Genomic DNA, 22,396 nt, shown 5'->3' with positions numbered 1-22,396 from the left:
TTTTTTTTTTTTTTTTTTTTTTTTTTTTTTTTTTTTTTTTTTACCACCCAAGTCCCTAAAGCGAAATAGGCTTACAGACGGATTGGAGGGAAGGCCACGACACAGAATGATCTGCTCACTTTCAGAAGCCACGTTCCGTTTCAGAATATGGCCTGAGTAGGGTTTGAACTCCTTACCTCCGCAGGCCACACCAGGAAGTACACATTTTTGGAGATAGGAAAGTCTGAGAGGACCAGAAACTTCAAAACAAAACTGTACCCTGCTGTGTTTCTCCTTTTGTGGCAACAGCTGACCACAGTGTTGCTTCACTTTCTTCCTTATTCACTGGCTCTAAACATTTATCTTGTCACAGACAAGGTGTGTTACAACACACCTAGAAGGTGGGAACAGCAGCCTAGGCCAACCTCTAGTTTTCCAAAGAATCCAGGAGGGGTAAGGAGATAGGCCCCTCCTTATGTGTAGGGTACTTAATTTTTAAATGGTTTATCATGACATTTTCAACACTTCCATTTTCTTGTGGTCTTTCCATGTGGTCTTATGATCACAATCAAATTATTGTTAGGCATTCAGTTGAAAAGTTTAATGCAATTAATCTTTCAGTCTATTGTTTTATAAACATGATTGTTCCATAATAGAATTTAGAGCTTGAGTGTAAAGAAGCAATAGGATGTATGAATTAACAGGTAGGCTCTAGTTAGAGTGTGTTAGAATTCCAGCTCCTACATATTAGCTAGCATGAAGCCCTGGGAAAATGACTTCCTTTTGTGTATATTTCCCTCACCTGTAAAGCAGGGGTAGTTTCAGTGTCTACTCCAACAGCTTGAATAATGGGTAGTGATGAGTAAATAAACTAATGCCTACAAAGCACTTAGTGGAGTATAGCAGTTTGTGTTCTATCAGTATTGGCTCTGTTCAACTTCCCCTAGTGTTTCAGAAGTTTGCAGCAAAGGAGATGACATTTCTCTTGGAAGGCTAGTTCTGGATAAAAATCCTTAGACCATATATTTATTGAAATGAAGAAAAAGAACACTTAACACAGTAAAGTAAATAGTAGATAAAATTCATGTCATCCTTTCACCTGCAGAAGGGACCCAATTATTTAACCTTTGACTATGAAAGCACTCAGCACACCCTTCCACAGAGGGTGGGACAGTCAGTGAGGGAGAGGGGGACTGTGTCTGTCAGAAAGAGTGCTTGTCCCCACCAACACAGATCACCTTTTCTGAAAAAGTCATCCAGACCCAAGAGCTGACTTTAGCAGATTTCACCAACACTTTAAAAATAACCTTGCACTGCCCTTAGTGCTGGGCATTTTCGGAAGCCTGCCAAGAGCACTCAGAGGAGACATAACAGGGACAGGCCTGGCTACGGGAGGAAGTGAGAGAGGCAATTCTGAGACTGCTTATGCATGGGGTGTATAAAGAATGTATTTTTTCTCTAGTAAGAAAAAACTAGGTTCCTGAATGCTCCTGTTGCCATTTCAGATGCATTACCTAGCATTTGACACAGCTTCAACTCTTCAGAGGTTGTAACTGATCTGAGATATGAACTTTTAATGTAAAATTTTCAACTGAAGCCTCTATAGGGATAAGGGAGAAGAAAATGGCTAATGCTATGTAGCATCAATGTAGACTCCATACATGAAAACAATCCTTTTTATTAAATTGTGCAGCTTATGGAAGGATCATCCCTTAGACAATTTTTTTGTACCAGGAATCGAACTCAGGGCCTCGTGCTTGCCAGGCAGACACTGCACCACTGAGCTACATCCCAGGCTCCCTTAGACAATTGCTGTAAGAATACCTACCTGTTGAGAAAAATAATTCCGTTGGACTCATGTCTTCCATGCTGTTTATATGAAAGGGAGAGAGGAAGGCAAGAAAGAAAAGAAAAAAGAGGACAAGAAAATTTACAGGCAAGTAAAGGGCATCTGAATTACACTCCTGAAAGATTTTGTTCCCACCCTGGGGAAAACATCCAAATGACACTCCAGAGGATCTGTATGAAAGGACACCAGTGTGCTTTACAGTGTAGATTGATATGAGAGAGTAAGGTAGATAGGAGAGATGAAAGGAAACCACTGCTCTCCTTTCCACAGTGGCTCTTACTGTGAGAGCTTTTTCTTCTTATGAACCAGGTCTTCACTCAGCAACAGATTTGTGAGTGTTAATCTGGGTCCTGGCTGGCAGAAGCTGATGTGGAACAGGGAGCTTTTACTTTGTGTCTAGCACCGTGCCAAGCTTTTTGTGGCTTCTCTAATTTATTTTCATTAGCTTATAAACCATTCTTCCATCCCCCCACACTTATTTTTACCGATGAGGAAGCTGAAGCCTTGAGGGGTTAACATGAGTGTAAGTGGTAGGGATGAGACTCCATTCTAAGCACTCTGGTTTCAGCACCTGAGGAATCTGTCTGTTAAAGGTGATGGTTGTGTCCAGTAGGACCTAGCATTGTTGTAACCACTAAGGTTTGAGAAAGACAGTTTCATGTCAACTTTGCCTTCTGATATCTCCTGTTGCCTACCTATCTTCCCAGCTCCCAACAGCCCCCAACTAGATATTTTTTTTTCCCTAGGATTTCTCTTAAGTCTCTTTTTCCAAAAACTATCTTTACTTTCTTTCCTTCAGCCGTAAGATTAACTTCTTCTGATTCAGACAGAGAATTACCGAAAGTGAATAATTGTGCACTGTGACACAAGTGGCTGATACTCAACTTTTTAAAAAAGTGGTTAAAAGAACAAGCTTGATAGGATGAGCTACATTCTATGGGTCAGTTTCTTGGTCGTTTCCCTGCTGTTTACTTCTAGCATGTGGAAAGAATAAAGCCCTTCCTTGTCTCCTCAACTCATATCACTTGGGAGCTGCTACACAGATGCCAGCCTGTGCTTGAGGGACATAGAGAAAAAGTACTTTTGTCCTAAACAGTCTTTTTTCATATGGACTTGGAAGCTTAGGGTAACAGAAAGGAACTAAGATATTTTCTGAATTTATAGGGAATAAAAGCAGTGTGGTAAGAGAAAGGAAAGAAACTGAGGAAAAAATCTAAGAAACTTCTGAAAGTTTCCTTCAAGAAGAAATTTCTGTTAATTAGCCTATATATTTAACTTGGGTCCATCCTATGTAAGGAGATTAGGACTTATGGTTAAAAAGAAGGCTATATTTTAAGTAAAAACTTGGATGGAGTACAAAAGAAAATGACTGGTCCTGGTTAAAACTGAGACTACACCATAAAATCAGAAACACGCCATTTTTATAACTTTAAAACTATGTATTCCCTTGAGGTTTGAAAAGTGTGGGTTATATTTGAGTCCCAGTACATATGGAACAATGATAAGCCGCATTTATTCATGTGGAGGGAGGAGTCTGAGGCTTGTCTCAGTTACACTGGTTTAAAGCAGAAACACAAGATAAGTTGGTCAAGTCAGTGAAGAAAAAAGAAAAAGAGTAATCTTCAATTAAAAAAAACAAAGCTGGGGATTTAGCTTAGTGATGCTGCCTCTTGCCTTGCAAGTGCAAGGTTCTGAGTTCAGTCCGCGGTACCAAAAAGAAAAAAACAAAGAAGTCAATCCAATTGTCTTTGACTTATTGGAATACTGACAAAAAATTTCCTAGATCTTGCAATGAAGTTAATTTTTACATAACTTCAGAATTCCGCAGTTCAAGAGTACAGACAGACCATTGAAAGTCTGTTCAAACTTTGTTATTTCTACCTGATGAATAGTAATGCAGTTCTTTGAGAATGGTGTAAAAAATCAAGATTTCTTCTCACTCTCTATCTTCCCCCTCCCCCCCCTGGATCTTTTTAAACTTGTTTTCTTTATGAGCTTTCTTTTGTGATATTTGTGAACTATTCATCTGTGAATATCTGTGAACTATTCATGTTCAAGGGTAAATTTTCCAATTTCATTGCACATATTTATCTGATAACATGAACGAAAATGGCTAGAAGGGAGATATTTTGTAGTAATTATAATGTACTGGGTAAACATTATAGAGGATGGCCCAGTCACTGATTTTGAACTGTGTCTTACTTTTCTCATTGCCGAGACAAAATATCCAGCCCCCAAAGTTAGAGGAGGAGAGGTTTATTTTGGCTCACAGTTTGTAGAGCTCTCAGTCCATAGTTGGTTGGCTCCAAGGCAGGATGGCATGACAGAGGAAAAATAGTCCATTGCAAAGCAGGGTAGGCAGAAGGCATCTCCCAACAAGCAACAGCAGCAGAAGCAGCCTCCCTTTCCTTTTTAATCCCTTCCACGGTACCCATCTTTTGGATGGTGTCACCCACACCCAGGGTAGGTCTTCCTTAATACTCGCATCACACACTTAAACCCAGCTTCACATCCTTAATCTTGATAGCACACACTCTAGGCCAGACACCTCCAAAAAGGCCCATCTGTAACTTCATGAGGTTTTGGGGGACATCTAAATACCAGCCCTATCAAACCACTCCTGGAATCCTCTTTCTAGAACCACTGAAGTGCAAGTACTAGTTTTGCATGTCAGTAGCCTTATAGATGCAATTTCTAAAAGTTATTAGAGTAACAGTTTGATCAGACTTTTTATGTGTAACAAACATAAAATTGATCATGTATTGAATTACTTTGAATGTTTCTAATAAGCAAGGGACTGTTCCTTTTACTTTTACCTTCAGTTGACCTCATGAGTTTCAACATTCATTTCAAATCAGAAATCCAAAGTGTATTGTGATAGTGATCTGGTGTTGTTTAAGAAATGTCAATTAAGTACTTATTGAGGACTTGCTATTCACTAATATCATGCCGCAATGCTAAGGAATGGTAGAGAAGAAAAAGACGATCTTTGGTTGCTCAGTGTTGAGAAAGCCACAAGGAGCCTTCGATGTCTTCTAGTCTACCCTGATGTGCACAACCACAATGTACTCTGCCACATCTCTGATGTGCTCTGCCACCAAGGCTATTGCTTATCATATCACCTGCTTATCAGCTGCTAGATCTCCGGCTACGCACTTCACTTCATCTTCTACAATACAAAGTAAATACTCTTGCCGGGGATTTAGCTCAGTGGTTCTGCTTTCTGCCTCTCAAACACAAGGTCCCCAGTTTGATCCCCGGTACCAAAGAAAAAAGACAAAGTCGATACTCTATTTTATAGAACAGAAATATGATGGAAAAAAACAGAAAAAGAAACGTGTTTAACAGTTCAACAGTCAGTATGATAGGCTTTGAACGTAGGCAACCCTGCTCAGCAGTAATGTTTTTAGGCTGTAGAGAGGTATCTGAACTAGAAGCTCTTGCTGTCCAAATGGGAGCAGGTGAGTCTTGGAACAGAGAGACCTAGTGAGTGATAAGAAGGGCGTTGGGCTGGGGTTTAGCTCAGTGGCACTGCGCCTGCCTCACAAGCACAAGGTCCTGCATTAGATCAGGGGTACTGAGAAAAAGAAAGAAAGGGGTGAATCTGATAAATGATCCAAAGAGTAAATAGAACCAGATGTGTGATTTGATATGGACACTGGAGAGAGGCTTGCCAAAGAGACCCCTAAAGTCACACTAACTTTAAGGACTGATAGGATGATGACATGCCTCTGGACAACAGGGTATTTGAGTTGGGACACTGTTTAGGGGAAGTGGTTATGAGCCTCATTGTGATCTGTTTTATTTGAGATGAGGAGGTCAACTCTAAATTGATGATACGATACACAGATGTGGTAAAATGGTAAAAACAGACAGTATAGCATGGAGGTTAAAGATATGGAATGGTAAGAGGCAACCTCAAGCTCCTATGATAACATGAGTTAGTTCACTAATCTGAGCTTCAATTTTTCTTACCTACTCTTGGGTTTCTATTATAATCACCCAGAGGAAAATTTAGAGTTAATGTAACACGCCTATGATCAGATAGTTAATTAAAGGCAGAATCCAGATTACATAGCTGAATATGTAATTTGATTATCATCTAAATTTGGGGAAAAGGAATAATCAATTATTGAGTCATAGGTTGGACGACCATACCACATGGCTCAAATCAGGACACTTTTGATGGGTGCTATTAATAAATGCACCAAAATAACAGTCCCTTCTGTGCAATTGTGGGACCGTCATATGATTCTGTGCAATTGTGGGAGCGTCATATGAAGAGTACAAATGATTACCTAACTTGTAGCAGCCAGAAGCAGTACTTCAGAAATACTCTTTGTAGAAACACAAGTTTCAGTTTCCAATTTCGAATAAAAACAATGCTGGGTGGAAGAAGGTATATTTAGTATGTGCTTTCCAGCACCTTCCTTATAGACTGTGTAACAAGAAACAGCTCCCGTCTCACCTTTTCCCCACTAGCAGTGCCCTCTCACTGTTTCCACTTAGCCCACATATAACAATTAAATTGCTAGAATCATTCAGTTTCTTAAAAGAAAAATGAGAGTGACTTCATTGCAAAAATGTATCTAGTGATGTCTGCTCATCATTGCTGCCTTCCAGTTGCTCCGTTCTGCTGCTGATTGGTCTGCTGGTATAAAGTACCATGAAGAATCTATCCACAGTGCTTACGTCTATGTGATAGAGAACAGCAAGCACTATATTTATATTGAAGTAAGTACCGCTCATGTAAATTTTTAGGGAACTTACTTACTTTCCATAAATCTCACACAGAGACTGTAGAGTTCCCAATTCAAGACCTGCTGTATTTTTTTCTATTAACTTAATTGGTACATTTAAAGCAAACAATACAGTCACATTTATCTTTGGGATCCTATGCCTCTACATGATATATCTTAGTTCTTATTTTTTCCCCATATCCCTGCCCTCCCTTCACCATATTTACAGACTTTGTTTCCATTTTTTCCTCTTTTAATATTTTTCCTTTTCCCCTTATTTACTTTCCCCTCCCCTTCCCACTTTCCATTTATCCATTTTCTTTCTATTTCACACTATCAATGATACCATTTGAACCTTATTTGCACTTTTAGTTTGTCACAACAGAGAAACCATTCTATATATGTCCTACTTATTTCATTTAAGAGTATAGCCTCAATGTGCATCCATTTAGCTATAATTGTCTGTAGTTTCTCATTCTTTATGGCTGAGGAGTAGTCCACTTTATAGAAAACCACATCTTCTTTATCCAGTCTCCAGTTGATGGGCATTTAGGTTGTTTCCAAGTTTCAGCTATTACAAACTGTGCTGCTATAAATATGGGTGTGCATATATCACTGGGGTATGATTCTTTTAATTCTTTTGGAAAGATGCCCAGCAGAGGGATAGCTGGGTCAAATGGGACCTCTAGTCCTGGTTCTTTGAGGTATCTCCAAATTGATTTCCACAGTGGTTGCACCAGTCTGCACTCCCACCAACAATGGAGAAGGGTTCCTTTCTCCCCACAACCCCACCAGCATTTGTTATTGGTTGATTTCTTGATAGCAGCCATTCTTTGTGGGGTGAGGTGGAATCTCAGTGATGTTTTCATCTCCATCTCTCGAATGACCAGTGACACTGAAAATTTTTTCATACATTTATTTGCTGCTTTTACTTGTTTGTCTGAGAAATGTCATTTCAGATGCCCATTTTCGAATTGGGTCTTTATGTGCTTGGGGGTCTGATTTTTTTTTAGTTCTTTATGTATTCTAGATAGTAGTCCTTTGTCGGAGGAGCAAGTGGTAAAAATTTTTCCCACATTGTAGGTTGTCTTAGCTCTGTTGGTAATTTCTCTTGCACTGAAAAAACTTTTTAATGTAATGAGATCCCAGTTGTTGCTTCTTTGTGCAAGTTCCCATGCTTCTGAGGATTTTTTCATAAGGTCTTTTCTTATACCAATGTCTTTGAGAGTTCTACCTAGTTTATTTATTTTATTTTATTTTATTTTTTGGTACCCGGGATTGAATTCGGGTCCTTGCGCTTGCAAGGCAGGCAGTGGAACCACTGAGCTAAATCCCCGGCCCTACCTAGCTTATTTTCCAGTAAGTTCAGTGTTTTCGTTTTGATATTTAGATCCTTAAACCACTTGGATTTTAGTTTACTGCCTGGTGAATGATGGGGATCTAGTTATAACTTTGGCAAAGTTAGCCAGTATTTTCAACACCATTTATTAAAGGGCTGTCTTTCCTCCAGGGTCGATGGTTGTTTCCTTTGTCAAGGATGAGGTAGCTGAGTATATCTGGGGTTGTTTCTGCATCTTCTAATGTATCCCAATGATCCTTGGGTCTGTTTCGTTGCTATTATCATGCTCTGTTTAATCACAGTGGCCTTGTGGTACAGTTTCAAGTTGGGGATTGTGATACCCCCTGCCATGTCTCCGTTGCCTAGGATGGCTTTTGCTATTCTAGATCTCTTTTGGTACCAAACGAATTTTTGGATTGTTTTCTCAAGTTCTATGGGATATACTCTTCACCTGCCATATTTTTAAGTGTGTAACAAACAAGAAGTATACGTTGAAATAATGAATGAGTGCTGGAGAACTGCTGATTCATTTCAATTGAGTTTTTACTTCTATGACATACCCCAATTGGCTCTGCATTGTCATTAACTCAAGACTGTAATGGGAGTCTTCTAAATCTTTGCTATTAAAAAGTATCAACTGACTATAATATTATTCACCACAAGTACCCCAACATGATTTGATTTTGGCTCTGATTTTGATATAGCTTGGGTGGGAGAGTGTTGATTTGACTTGGATGGGAGAGTTTAAATGTGAGTTGTGCTATTTCAGAACAGTGCACACAGTGGGGTAAATTGCTGAAGTAGAGACCACTGGATGTCACTGGTTTGGGATACTTGGAGTAAAGGAGAGTGCATGGAAAATTTTTTGTTAGAAGTGCATTATTGTGGGTGCATAATACCCAAATTTATCTTTAGAATATTTCTATTGATTATTAATTTCAATGTTATGAGTTTTATTATGTTAAATAATGAATACTTAACAGGATAATTTTTTTAAAGGTTTGACTTTTTAATATTTAATGTTTATAAGAAAGCATCAAAATTTTCAATGTCTACCTTTTTGTGGTATACCAAATCTAAAAAATAACAACAAAAATAAATTTCTAAATGAACTACAATGAAAATACCAATAGAATTCTACATCAAAAAAATCTTTACATCACTTAGCACACCTAAGGCAGTCTTCACACATGACAATAGCATGTTCCATACATATGTATCATTTACACTGACTGCACATGTGTTTTGCTTTCCTGGCCTCTTTGTAGGACATACTTGACATCTTACTGGTCTTGCTGTTTTGTCAGGAGGTTCTTATTATATTATATAATGTATAGTTAACAAGAACATAAATTCTCAATATGTATTGTTAAATTCTTAATATGTATTGTCTGTTTAGAAATAAAGATCAACATTTTCACATCAGCTCTGTAAATGCTTACAAAACCTAAAAGATAAAATCATAAATGAATTCCTATATGAACTGCAATCAAAATACCAATAGAACTGTACAACATAATCTTTGCACACTGACAGCACACGTACTTAGCTTTATTTTCTTGTGTGGCAGGCCATTCTTTTCATTTGTTGTCCTCTTTTGTCAGGAGTTTCTTGCTCTACTGTTCAAGGTGCACTTATCAGGAAAATAGGATATCAATAAAATAAAACATCAAATATGCAATGAGTGCTTAGAATAGACCTCAACATTTTCACATCAGCTGTGTACTTGCTTACAAAACCTAAAAGATAACATCAGCAATTAAAACCTATGTGAACATCAATATAAATACAAACAAGTCTACCACAGAAATAATCTTTCCTTTAACTGTCACACCCAAGGCAGTCTTCACACATGACAACTGCATGTTCCAAGCACAAGTATCACTTACCCTGATAGCACGTAACTTTTCTTTTTTTGTCCTCTTTTGTAGGGCACACTTAACATCTTTTTCACTTTCTTGTTCTCATAACAGGTCTTTGTGATGTTGCACTTGCTTGTTCACCTATTAGCTCACCAGCGTGCTCCACAATTTTTTTGCGTAGTTCTCTGGGTGGAAACATTTTGTTCTTCCTCTCTTGTAAATGATCTTTTATAAGTTCCACTCCCAATCCTCTAAGAAAACATCTCTGTGATATTTTGCACTATTATTTTATTTGTAAACTATCAAACTATGTCGCACACATTTAGGATCCTGTAAAGCACAACCATTGGCCAATGCTCTGTATTTTGAATGACATTGTAGTCCTGCATAGCTCATCAGCAGCATCTATTCTGCTCCCTTCCTTTCCCTTTGTTCAATTGTAAGTGCCACACCACCCTAATATACTACTAAAGCTACAGTGACCATGAAATTCTGCAAGCTTTTCACCAGTAGTTATATTTTCAGAGGTTGTATAAATTGCTTGATCTTTTGAAGCAAAATTCTCAAATAATGAATGTATAGCAACCAAATTATGTTATTTTTCTTTCTTGGTGAGTGAATTTGAAAGAAACTGAATCTCAGTGTCATTGTTCTTGTACAAATCTCAAGCCCACACCTATAAGTCTTTCACATCCATAAGCCTTTTACATTAATGTGATTATCACGAGAAAGTCCTGCTAAGTACAGTAGACCTATGAATGCTTTCAGTTCAGCAAGTGAAATGTCATAATAAACATTTTTGAGTATGGCTATTGGCGCATACAGAACATTTTACTTGTATTTCATCATTTGTGCATTTCACAACATCTGTGGCATTTTGTCTTTAACAATTTCCAACATTGCATGGTAGCGCTGGCATTCTGTCCAAAAGGTTTCACCCCTTCCAAGATTCTCCCTAAATTTTCAGTCATGGTTCTAGCATTGGATTGTTCCATTTGATTGCATGGCCATTTTGCACCATTTTGACTAGTCAAATATGTACTATCATTGCTATTTTCTTCATCATCAGAATCAGGGAAGTATTCATTTCCTGTGTCTGTATAACCAATTCTGACTCCATTTCACTGTCATGGGAACTTTGACTCCCATGGCCAATGTCATCATCTGTGCACAAGTCACCTGATGATTCATTTTTGACCTGCAAAACTTACAAATCTGATTTTTCACATGCCATTTTACTGAATTGAGCTTCTTCTACCAGAAAAATCAAAAGAAAACTTAAAAAAAAGTCCTAAGTACACATGCGTTGCTACTTTGGAGCTCCTGTATACACCTTGCCATTCATTTGTCAAGTGGGTGAATGCAGAGAGATGGGCTTCCTGCTGTCCCCAGACCCAGATACTGTGAGCCACAGCCATATTCCATTATGGTAAAGTACATGTTTACACGACAGAATGGTGTGATGTGTATTCCCCCTGCCACAGTGATTCTCAGGAAGAACTGTTAGAGTGAGCATTATGCAGGTAAAAATCTCACTTTGATACTTTTGTACAGATGCACACATCTTGCTGTTCACTGTACCAAGTGAATAAACACAAAGATTGCTTCCTGTATGTCCCAGGAGCAGCTACTGAGATGAACAGCTGGATACTGTTATGCTAAAGTACAAATTTACAGTAGAAAAGTATGAGATAGGTTTTTGAAACCCAATGTTGTGCCCTATTGGTGAGTCACCTTCTTCAATCCTGTGTGGACCACATTTTGTTATAAAGTGTTTTTTTTTTTTCCCTGATCCTAGAGTTTGTGTGCAGAGTATATGAGAAAATCTGAGAACATTTTTTAAAGTTTAGTTTGGGAACTTTAATTGCACTTCAAGTGGATATAAAAATAGCTCAGAATACTTGGAAAACCCAGAGGAAATAAAAAAGTCACAGTAGTGGAAAAAATAAGTCACAGCATATCTCCCTTCTTTATTCTAGTTCTTCTTTCAAATCCAATAAAACAAATGTTTATGGGGAAATGGATTAGCTGGGAAAAACTATTCTGGCCATATCTCCTTCCCTTGGAATCCTCTTTTACCCTGCAACCCCCAATGCAGAGACAGTTCATTAAAGGCAGACAGCAAAGAATTGGAGCTTTATTCCTCAGGCCTGAAGAAAAAGAAAGCTAAATGAAAGTATTAGCAAGCTAAATGCAATGTGATATCCTGGATGGGAGCTTGCAGTAGATACAGGACATTAGTGGATTGGGCATAAAGTCTAGTATTTAGTGATATTATTAGTGTTATTAACTTTAACAGTTATACGATAATAAAGTAAGATGTTAAGGCTGACTCACCTATTATCCAGAGTAATTTTGCCTTATCTCTTTTCACTAGTGTTAGTATCAACCTTTCTTATCAATATGAGCACAGCATTAAATAAGGTCAAGCATGCCAACTACATACACCTGGCCATAGGCGTAGACCTAACAGAGACTCCTCTGGCCAGGTTAGGTGATCAACATACACTTTACATCTGCAAAAGACAGGAGTAAAAGACGTGATATGTGGTCAGTCTGTGCTTTATATGCTGAGGCATATAAAGCTTCTTTATATTGTGAATTTGGGGTTGGGGAAACAGCCTGGTTTCATTGCCACTGAGATTTCAGTTTTTCAATGCCCAAAGGCATCTGAAGGAGTTTCTGCACAACCTCTTCCTATAAGTTTGTGTTCTGGAGGTATTTTGCAGATTTATTTACATAAGTGAAAAGGCTTGTGTAATGATAATGCTGCAAAAGGATGATACTTGTATTTTGAGTTATTGCTTATAGATCTTTGCACCTTGAGATGATTAGCAAATACTACTTTCAGGTGATTGTTTTTAGAAATTACGTATGTAACAATCTGTGATCTATTTCAACACATAGTATTTATGATATTTATCTCTGAGTTTTAATTCTTTTATGCAGCAACAAAGTTTTATACCATTATTGTAGTGTCATAGATGGTTTTTTAGTATCAATTTAAAAGCGTTTTTACAGTTTTATAGAAGTGCTTAGAAAAAATATATTTCTTTTTTCCATTTTACTTCTATATGCAGCATACTTACAAAAAGGTTTTGAAACTACTTAAAATAGAAGTTCAGGGATTATCTGAGACCCAAACAAAGGAGACAAAGTTAAAGCAGACATAAAGATATAACAGAGAAAGAAAGGAAAGTAGTAGACCAGGCCTCTGCCATCTACCTGGCTGAAAAGCAAACTTAGCATGGGATATATGCCAGTATTAGAAGTTTTCATCATAAGCATTTACACAATGTGTGAATCTGAAAAAAAAAAAAAACTAATTTTAGAATGTTTTTAGCAGTCTAAGAATGTAACTTAGAAGTTCTCAACTTATAATAATAATAACCTGGCCTTCTACTTGACTAGGATGCAATAATTGATCAATGATTTAAACATGCATGAGACCCAGGTCAAGTGAGGCTTTTTCATTCTGTGTCACTAACTTTTCTGGTGTGATTTCAGTGGTCAGAACATGTCTGCTGTGTGAACCTTTAAAAAAAAAATCAGTGTAGCTTTTACTTGACACATTTTCCTTACTCTAAGGAAAGTTTATATACTGCTAAGAATAACTGTCCTATTTTCTTTTCCTCACAGAACCAATTTTTTATAAGCTGTGCTGATGACAAAGTTGTGTTCAACAAGGTGGGTGATGCCATTGCTCAGAGGATCCTGAAAGCGCACAGGTAAAGTTTTTTGGCATTTCAGTGAGTGCCATTTTGGGCAAAGTCGTCACTCTCTTCAATGTTCTTGCATTTACTACTGACTTGAATTTTGGATGCTCATTTTTAAAGTACTGTTATTTCCTAACAGGCTTTAATGTGGACAAACCAGCAGTTGGTTATTGATTCCTTTAATCTGAGTCAATTTTTAAGAACTTTTGAGTACATTTTGGTGGGAATATGAGTTCTTTCAGGGCACAGTCAATTTTTCCTGTCCAGTCTGTTTCCCACACATGATGTTTGTGGTTTGATTTATTTAATGCTAGACAATGAGTTCATTTTTAAATAAAGTAAAGCAGACATAATATTTTTGCATTGGTTATATTTAATTGCATCTACTTTTTTTGCATCTGTCTTATTTCTTTAGCTCTTAAGATTATTTTTAACAGTTTTATTCAGATAGAATCTGCATATTATATACTTTACCCATTTAAATGATACAATTCAGTGATTTTTAGTATATTTACAGAGTTGTACAATCATCACCTAATTTATTTTAGAGCATTTTCATCAACCCAGAAAGAAACCTCCTACCTATTAATAGTCATTACCCATTTCCTCTTAGCCCTTGGTAACTGCTATCTATTTTTTTTTTCCTGTGGCTTTGTCTAGTCTGGAATTTCATAAAAACGAAATAATTTTATAACTGATTTCTTTCACTTAGCATACTGTTCTCAGGGTTCACCATATTAGAGAATGTGTAAATATTTCATTTCTTTTTACTGCTAGATAATATTTTATTATATATATATTCCACATTTTGTTTCATCACCATTCATCATCAGTTGGTAGACATTTGGGTCTTTCCCACATTTTGAATTATGTGTTATAAACATACGGTACTAGTTTTATGTTTGTTATTGGGTTTTTAATTTTTTGTTTATCTAGAGGTGAAATTTCTGGGCCTTAAGTAATTCTGTATTTGATACTTTAAGGAGCTCTCAGACTGCCTTCCAAGGCAGCTATACCCTGATGCATTCCCAGTGTGTAAGAACCCTAATTTCTCTGTATTATTGTCCACGTTTATTTTTAACTCTCTTTTTCACATTAGAATCACCCTACTAGGCATGAAATAGTATCTCATTGTAGTTTCAATTAGCATTTCTCTATTGGTCAATGATATTTAACATCTTTTTGCTTGACTATTGTGCACTTATATGCCATCTTCAGAGAAATTCAAATCTCTTGCCCATTTTAGCCTTGAGTTGTCTTTTGATTGCTGCATTAGAAAGGGATTTTTCTTTTTTCGGTGGGGTGGGGGTATGTACTAAGCCCAAGTTCCATATCAGACATATGGTTGGTAAATAGTTTTTCTCAGCCAGTGGGGTGGTTTTTTGTTTGTTGGTTGGTTTTACTGTCCTAATGATGTCCTCTGAAACATGTTAATATTGATAAAATATAATTTATTGTATTTATTTTTTTCTTTTAACACTTGTGTATTTGGTGTCATAGCTAAGAAACTACCTCTTAGTTCAAGACTATGAAGATTTCTGCCAGTTTTCTTCTAAGAATTTTTTGCTTTTATATATCATTGACTCATTTTGAATTATTTTTTGTGGTTGATGTGAGTTAGGGGTCCCTCTTCATTCTTTCGCACGTGTGATAGTGTCCTGGCAATATTTGTTGATAATTCTTTCCTAGATGAATTGTCCTGGTACCTGAGAATATTCATTTTTATGGCTGACTTCTATGTAGAAGTTGCAAATTGAGCAAACAAAATTAAGTCACTGCATGCAGTGAAAAATGCCAAGCATATGCGCATTTGGGATTAAAGCATTTTTTTCACCTTTCAGTGTCTTTAATATCTTTCACATAATATGTGAGGGATTTTAGACTTAAAGACGTAAGAATATCAATATTTTATGTGATTCACAACATTTTATGTGGTTCACATTATCTTATCAATTCCTTACAACTACTCCGGAAAATAGATCACATAGTAGTAGTTCTTGTTATAGTTGGATTGTGTTACTGATTATAGTGTTGTTACTGTCTCTATTTTTAGCTTTAAAAAATGATTACTATGACTTTTTAGAACACTGGCAACAAGAGGCAAAAACGGCTTTGAGCCTCAGTCTTTGAACTTTTGATCCAATCTCCCCACCCCAATGCCATGTAACTCCTGTTCAGAGATGTTTAGGGTTAAAGATTCATTTGGGGTTCTCTCAGGCCGAGACAAATGAGTTCTACCTTTGTTGTTCGCCTTTCCCTTTGGCCACTCTTTAGGCACCAGCTGCCCCCAGCAAGTGAGGATGACCTTGAGTGAGTCAGGTCCCATTGGCCTATGAAGGACAAAACCTGGAGAAACCTTTTATTATGGCCAAGGATACCAGAAGCCAAGGGAGTGCCTGTCTTGATCCTGTGGTAATGAGATGTAGGCAGCATAGGAGAGGGTGAATGGTGGATCTCACTCTGGATTGCACATCCAAGTCACCGCTGGACCTTTACAAAATGGCAGACATTGATTCAGTTCCAAGGTTACAGATCAGAATTTCCTGACATGGAGGCCCAGGCACCTGAGTATTTTTATGCTCTCAAGGTAACTCCAGGGCTCAAATGAGGTGGCTTAGTACTAGTTTGGAATAGCGTATGTGAACATAAATGGTAATAGTGGTCTGTGCTTTTACAAGTAACCTTATTTTTTGCCTTCATAAAAACTTTTTAAAAAGAAAGTTGTAATAGGATCTATTTCAGAAATGATTAAAAAGAACATATTTATAGGTAAACATATGTGTATATACAGAAATTCCTTGCATCCTTGCCAGTCTCCCAGTTCTGTGGGGTAATTTATGTTTCATTTATAAAACTGCATTATCTTTTTGTCAGCTCTTGCATTTCATTGATGCAAGTGTGCCTGCTTTATTTATGAAGAGAATTTGACCAAAAAAAAGTACTTTTTTATGTGTGATACTGAAGCAAGTCACAGGAATACATTGACAAATGAGTTTATAACACTGGGCAGTGAATTATGGATTTTGGAGATGTGATCAATTAATGAATAGAGTAGGATAAACTTGAATTTCACTCATCCCCTCTAATACATACCTTAACAAGTACCTGTAAGATTTGTTTATAAGTGGATGGGAGCCTGAAATAATACTTTTCTTTACCATATTAATTTGTTTTTAAAAGCTGGACTTCTAAAATCTTGAAATCTTAGCATTGCAGGGCTTCAAAGAACTCTAAGATATTTTCCACTTGAACATTTCCCAGTGATCCTTCCTGTGAGCTGCTTCTGGAAGTGAACAAATCTGTGATAAGAGTATGGTCAGGTACTATCTGTCACAAACTGTATCTCACACTTGGAGGTTTATAGGAAACATTCCAGATTCTGGCAATGTCAAATTTACTTTGTAGAAAATGGAAAATGAATCCATCAAATTTCAAATTAACTGTGTCATTGAGCACTGATCTCTCAGTAGTTGGTTTTCTTTGATAGTCTCGCATATATCACATATTTAGACTTTCAGCAGATACACACATGCATCCTGGAAACATATTTTCGGTTTTTGCCTTTCTCTGCACCTGCATATTATTATTCCTGTCTTATGTTTGTTGCAACTGTATTTTTTTTTTTCAAAAAAGGTCTATAAGCTTATATCTGAGGCAAGGTCAGGACAGTTAGAAAGCTCATTTTGCAGGCTGTCAGTAATAGAGTGCCTCCTTTTCACTAATTAGGGGCCACAATAACCCATCCTCAGCAGGGTCCTCCTCCTTCACAGGCTTCTCTGCTTTGTGCTCTACTGAAACTCAGAACTTCCCCGCCCAAATCACATTCTTACCAACAAGTATAATTTTGGCGGTTGTAAAAAGCATAGACTTCAGCATAAAGCAGATGGAGGGAAATGACAATCTGCAGTTGGCCAGGCCTGACCAGGGAACGCAGGCCTTTTTCCAGGTCCCTCCTACTCCAGAGAGATCTGAGTCTTTAAATTTCCAACTCCCTCAACTGGACCACATCTTTATTTTTCTGCCAGTGCTGGAATCCAGCCTCACACCAATCCCCTAAGCAATTTTCTCTGCTCTCTTCACTTCCTCCTCCTTCCTTCTCAACAGTCATAATTCCTCACAGAAACAGACTTTTGCAAAGACTTGGTGTTCTGATACATGACCTGGAGACTGACACTCATGTTTATCCTGCGCTGAACTAAGAGCAGCTGGCTGAATCACTGCAGAAAATAACATGTCTGTTCTAACAAGTGAAACTGTCTTGCATTTGAGGCCAGCTCCTAACCCAGTGGGGACCTGTCTTTGATGACTCAAATGTGACCAGAAGTCAGGAAGAAAAATCATACTACATTGTCAAAAGTTGACTGTTTCTTACTATGTTTGAATAAGCCAAAAGAGAATAGGACCAACTCATCTGGGTAGAAACATGTTAAAACACTGTAACATAAGCAAATGATTTCTGAAGATAATCTCAGATCTTTGCTAAGGGGAATGACATGCATATGTTGGCCTTGTTTTAAAGGTGGAAAGTAAGATAGTACATTTCACACGATTATCAACAAAATGTTGACATATACAATGAAAACAGTCAGTTGACTCGATGTCTGTGTTTCGTATTAAACTTCATTTAAAAATACACTGTTTTGCTGCATGAAAAATATGCAGTTTAAAAAATTATTCTAACCCCTCACAATTCCTGTAACTGTGGGAGAATTACCATCTACGCATAACTGGGCAGGATGGGAAATGCTCCACTGGAAAATCTGAAATTATTATGAGAACAGATGTCTGGAGACCTGGGCTCTCTCCACATTTGTTATCCAGAGGTATGCAGCCCTTTGAATATATCAGTTGCTTTTCTAACACCATTTCTTCACTAACAAACCAAATGAAAATATCATAGATGTGAAAGCAGTTGTACATCATCCAGTTAATGTAAGAAATTTTTATAGCATTTCCAAGATATTCAACACTTGGAATTTATACCACACACTGTAGATGCAAGCAAAAATGAAAAAGTGTGGTATTCAAATCAGAATTAAAAGTCATGCCAGAAACAGAAAGGTTTTAATTAAAGAGATGTTTAAACATTCTTTATTTTAAAACTATTGGATGGTTACTGTGGAATAAGAACAAGTTGCTCGGGTTTCTTGCCATTGGCTCTCTTGCAGGTCTAGGCACAAGATTAGAACATTCTGTCTAGAGAAATCCTACTGGAAACTGTAGGAGTGCCTCCTTGGAATTCATTTTTGGATTTCCCTTACTGATTTGATAGCACACTTTCCAAAATAATAAAGGAAAAGATATCTTGAAGTATAATGTGAGTTCAGTCCAATTTTATTTTGTCTTAATTTTAAGGCTCTATATATTTTATTTTTCTTCAAATGTATATAAGCTTCTCACTGAAATCTCCAGTTGTTGAATGAATACAAAACTTACCAAATACTTCTTTGAGTCTGTATAATAGATGCTTTGCATGCATTACTTTATTCAATCTTGAATGATTGGGGTTGAATGAATAATTTTCCCAATTGTAGAAATGATGCAGGCCAAGTGAGGTTCAGTAACATACCCAAATCGTGTATCCACTGATGGGGACCAGAATTCAAGCCGTGTTTTCAGGACTTCAGGTTTTGCTCTTCACCAGGTTTTCCTTGTTTCTAAAAGGAAGAATTTTTCTAATAATAAGCTTTGCAGAAATCAATGGGAGATATCTTACTTTAAAATTTAAAACTAAGATAAACGTTTTATTTTAAAACAGTTGACAGATAAAATTTTCTTAGGTTTAAAGAATATCTGTATCCTATGATTTCAAACCTAGCTGAAGAGGCACACGGGGAGTGTTACAGAAGTACCAAAATAATGAAATTCTAAACTAAAGCCATAATCAAAAGTAAAAAACATTTTAACTATGCCATTTGCAAGCTTCTCCTTTTTTCTTGTGGAGTATCCTCCACATTTTATAAAAGTCCTAGAGAAGAGGTTACACTGGGGCAACAGGTTATAGCCAAAGAATTTTTGATTTAGATCATTTAATAGCTTTTAATCTATTCCAGAAACTATATAAACGGTCATTTCAGCAGACTGAAGACATAAAAATTAGCACAGGGCAGGGGCCAGCAATCATTTTGAGCCTGACCAAGTGTCCTGAGGGGAGGCAAAGGGAGAGAGAGAGAGAGAGAGAGAGAGACATAGAGAAAAGGAACAATTATAACAGCTGGGTCAAACTGGGAAAGGTTTACTAAGGATTTTGTAGAATCTTCTTTGAGACCACTAAAGGACATGCCTGCCAAAGGTTATCAAGTCCAGGGCAAAGTCTAAATCAAACATGCGGGTGAACCCAGCATTCCCTACATTCTTACATTTGAACCCATGCCATTTGCAATAGAAAAACAATTAAAAGAATTCTTTAAGGGCAGGGGATTTAGCTCAGCGGTTTGGTGGCCTGCTTTGCAAGCCCAAGGACTGGAGTTCAATCCCTGGTACCCCCCCCAAAAAAAGAATTCTTTGTGTGTTTGTGTTTGTACACAATATATAAATGTTATTGTCTGTAAAAAAATCACAATATAATAGATCATGTGTATTAAATAGGCTCCACATTTCTAGTGGACCAGCAATTATTTTAGCCAGCTCCCTCTGGTACAGATGAGAAACCTAAAACCCAGAAAGATTTATTGCATTTTAAAAGATTTGCCCAACACAAAATAAAAAGGATTATGTCCCAAGCCACCAAGACTGTAGATCCAAATCTGTGTAACTGATACCACCATGGTATAATTTTTTTTCACAAAAACCCCACTAAACCCCAACCACAATTATTCTCATTTCTGACAGTATTCATTGCTGTGCAATCTATAACAATGAAGATTTGTAGCAGCTCTTGACCTTTATAGTAATGAAATATGGCTTGTAGATCTCAAATTCTCAACAAATTCTCAACAAATAAAGTGTCTGATCACTAGGGAAAAGGTTGAGCTTCTTCGGGGCTTTCTTGCAGATACTGCCCCTGTTGTGGGACCCCCCATACGAGGGGGGCCCTGCAGGAGACAAGAAGAGGGGTGGGGTGTAGAGGCCTCTCACAACAAGGATCCCTCTACACAGGGAACTGATATCTGCATTTAAAGATGCAAGCATCATCTTAGCAATCACAAAACTCGCATTCGAACCACCCTAAAATCTTTTTTAAAACTTTTGCTGTTTCCCTTTTTATTCATGTTTATATATATATATAATACTTCTATTTTCTATTGAACTGTCACTTTACCCCCCATAACTTAATTGAATTTTTAGTTTAAGTCCAATAGAAGGAAATGTAGTTCAGGCATTTCCTGATATGGTCAAATTCAGTGACTTCTCACTATTTCTGTGTGTCTTCCATCAGTCAAGGCTACATCCCCAGCCTCAGTATGGACACTGAGGGTCTGTGGATCTTTGGAAGGGGCTCCCAGATCTTAGCACCGTGGCTTGTTCACGCGGATGCTAGCTGTGTTCTTTCAGTGTTGCCTTCCTGGCCCTTTCTCCTGGTGCTGCCACAGCATGTACGTGGCTGCACCACACTCTTCACATACTCTGGGGTCTACCTGGACACAGGCCAATGTCATCGTGGCTCTCATAGCTTCATATTAAAAGGGAGTGAGGTTTGTTCTGTTTTTTCTGGAACTCTGCTTGCATTAAAAACAAAAAAATCCCTTCATTTTCTCTTGCTTACCTTATTACACTCCTATTGCATCTCACTCTAGTTTCTTAAATCTGATATCTTTGGTAAGGTGCCACCCCAGGAGAAATGCCTACTTTAAGGTACCAAGCACAGAATGGGGGAACTTTAACACATTCAAAAAAGAAATACTTCAATATTTCTTAATGTCAGCTGCCACATTTGTTTTGTCATTCGATGATGTCTTTGCATTGGGCCCCTTTTTTTTATTGGCACCAGAAGTATTTTGCTGCTGAGCTATTACATAGGCCGGTTTTAGTGACTGCAAGATGGTCATTCCATTTGGTGGCTGTCACATAATTTAGTAAATCATCCTTTCTATCCTGGACATTTATGTCACATTTTAGCTTTGAAACATAGCACTGCCATAGGAGTTAATTATTTTGAAAGAAAGGCATTTTAATAAGAAGCTTAAGAATGCAGTTTGATAAAACTGGAACACAAGTGGATGATGAGATTGCCTGTTTGTTGGATAGGTACTTATCACCCACAACTTGCTTTTAATGCCATGAATAATTTTGCACATTTGGGGCTCAGGATCTTCCCATAATCTCATTGCTGCCATTTTCATGATGCCAGTGCTATGAAGACAGTGTTTCAGGAGGGGACTAGAACCTCTGCAGCTGTGTCTGCCTGGCTTGAATCAAGTAGATGAGTTGGATGTGGCCAACACATAGTCTTCTTCATTTTACATTCAACCACAATCTTTTAGCTTGAAATTCCAGATCCCTTTCTCAATTTCAGTGAAAAGTCCATGTAGTTCCTCTTTTTAGAAGCACTCGTGGGCCTTTCAGTAGTGCCCCACTAAGCCATCAAGAAAGGGCAGAGTGAAAATGTCACTTTTAGGTGAAAGCATGTTGTGTTGTTTTGCTCTCATTGGTGGTATGATAGGTAAGATGCTGAACAGTTTAAAACCTCCTTCCTTTAGGAGGAGGATCACGTGCATGATAAAATAGCAAAGGTCTTGATATGGAGCTAAGAGAGTCCCCAAAACAAGAAAATGTCCATATTTTGATTCTTACAAACTAAAGATTGTGTTTTGTAAGATTTTTATAGGCCCATCTCAACATCCTACATATGAGATCTCCATTTTGCTTGTTTTTAAATTTTAACTTTATTGATACACTTTAGGTACACATTATGATCACATTCATCATTAGGAATTGGTACCTATACATGATTATCTTAATTCTTGATATTT

The 22,396-nt window shown here is 37.4% G+C and overlaps 1 protein-coding gene across 5 annotated transcripts in view; it reads left to right on the top strand.

Annotated features, from left to right (window-relative positions):
* The window catches only part of Pld1 (phospholipase D1), a 202,076-nt gene that overhangs the window by 136,490 nt on the left and 43,190 nt on the right, over positions 1–22,396 (top strand). For all 5 annotated transcript variants that reach the window (XM_010632405.3, XM_019208708.2, XM_033762519.1 and 2 more), the window contains 2 exons: positions 6,452–6,562; positions 13,408–13,496. In XM_010632405.3, coding sequence (XP_010630707.1) covers positions 6,452–6,562; positions 13,408–13,496 — 200 coding nt within the window. The remainder of the gene's footprint in view (positions 1–6,451; positions 6,563–13,407; positions 13,497–22,396) is intronic.

This window comes from Fukomys damarensis, unplaced genomic scaffold, assembly GCF_012274545.1.
Source record: "Fukomys damarensis isolate Sample0158 unplaced genomic scaffold, DMR_v1.0_HiC HiC_scaffold_12, whole genome shotgun sequence".
Classification (NCBI taxonomy): Eukaryota; Metazoa; Chordata; class Mammalia; order Rodentia; family Bathyergidae; genus Fukomys; species Fukomys damarensis.
This window is presented reverse-complemented; position numbering and strand designations above follow the sequence as displayed.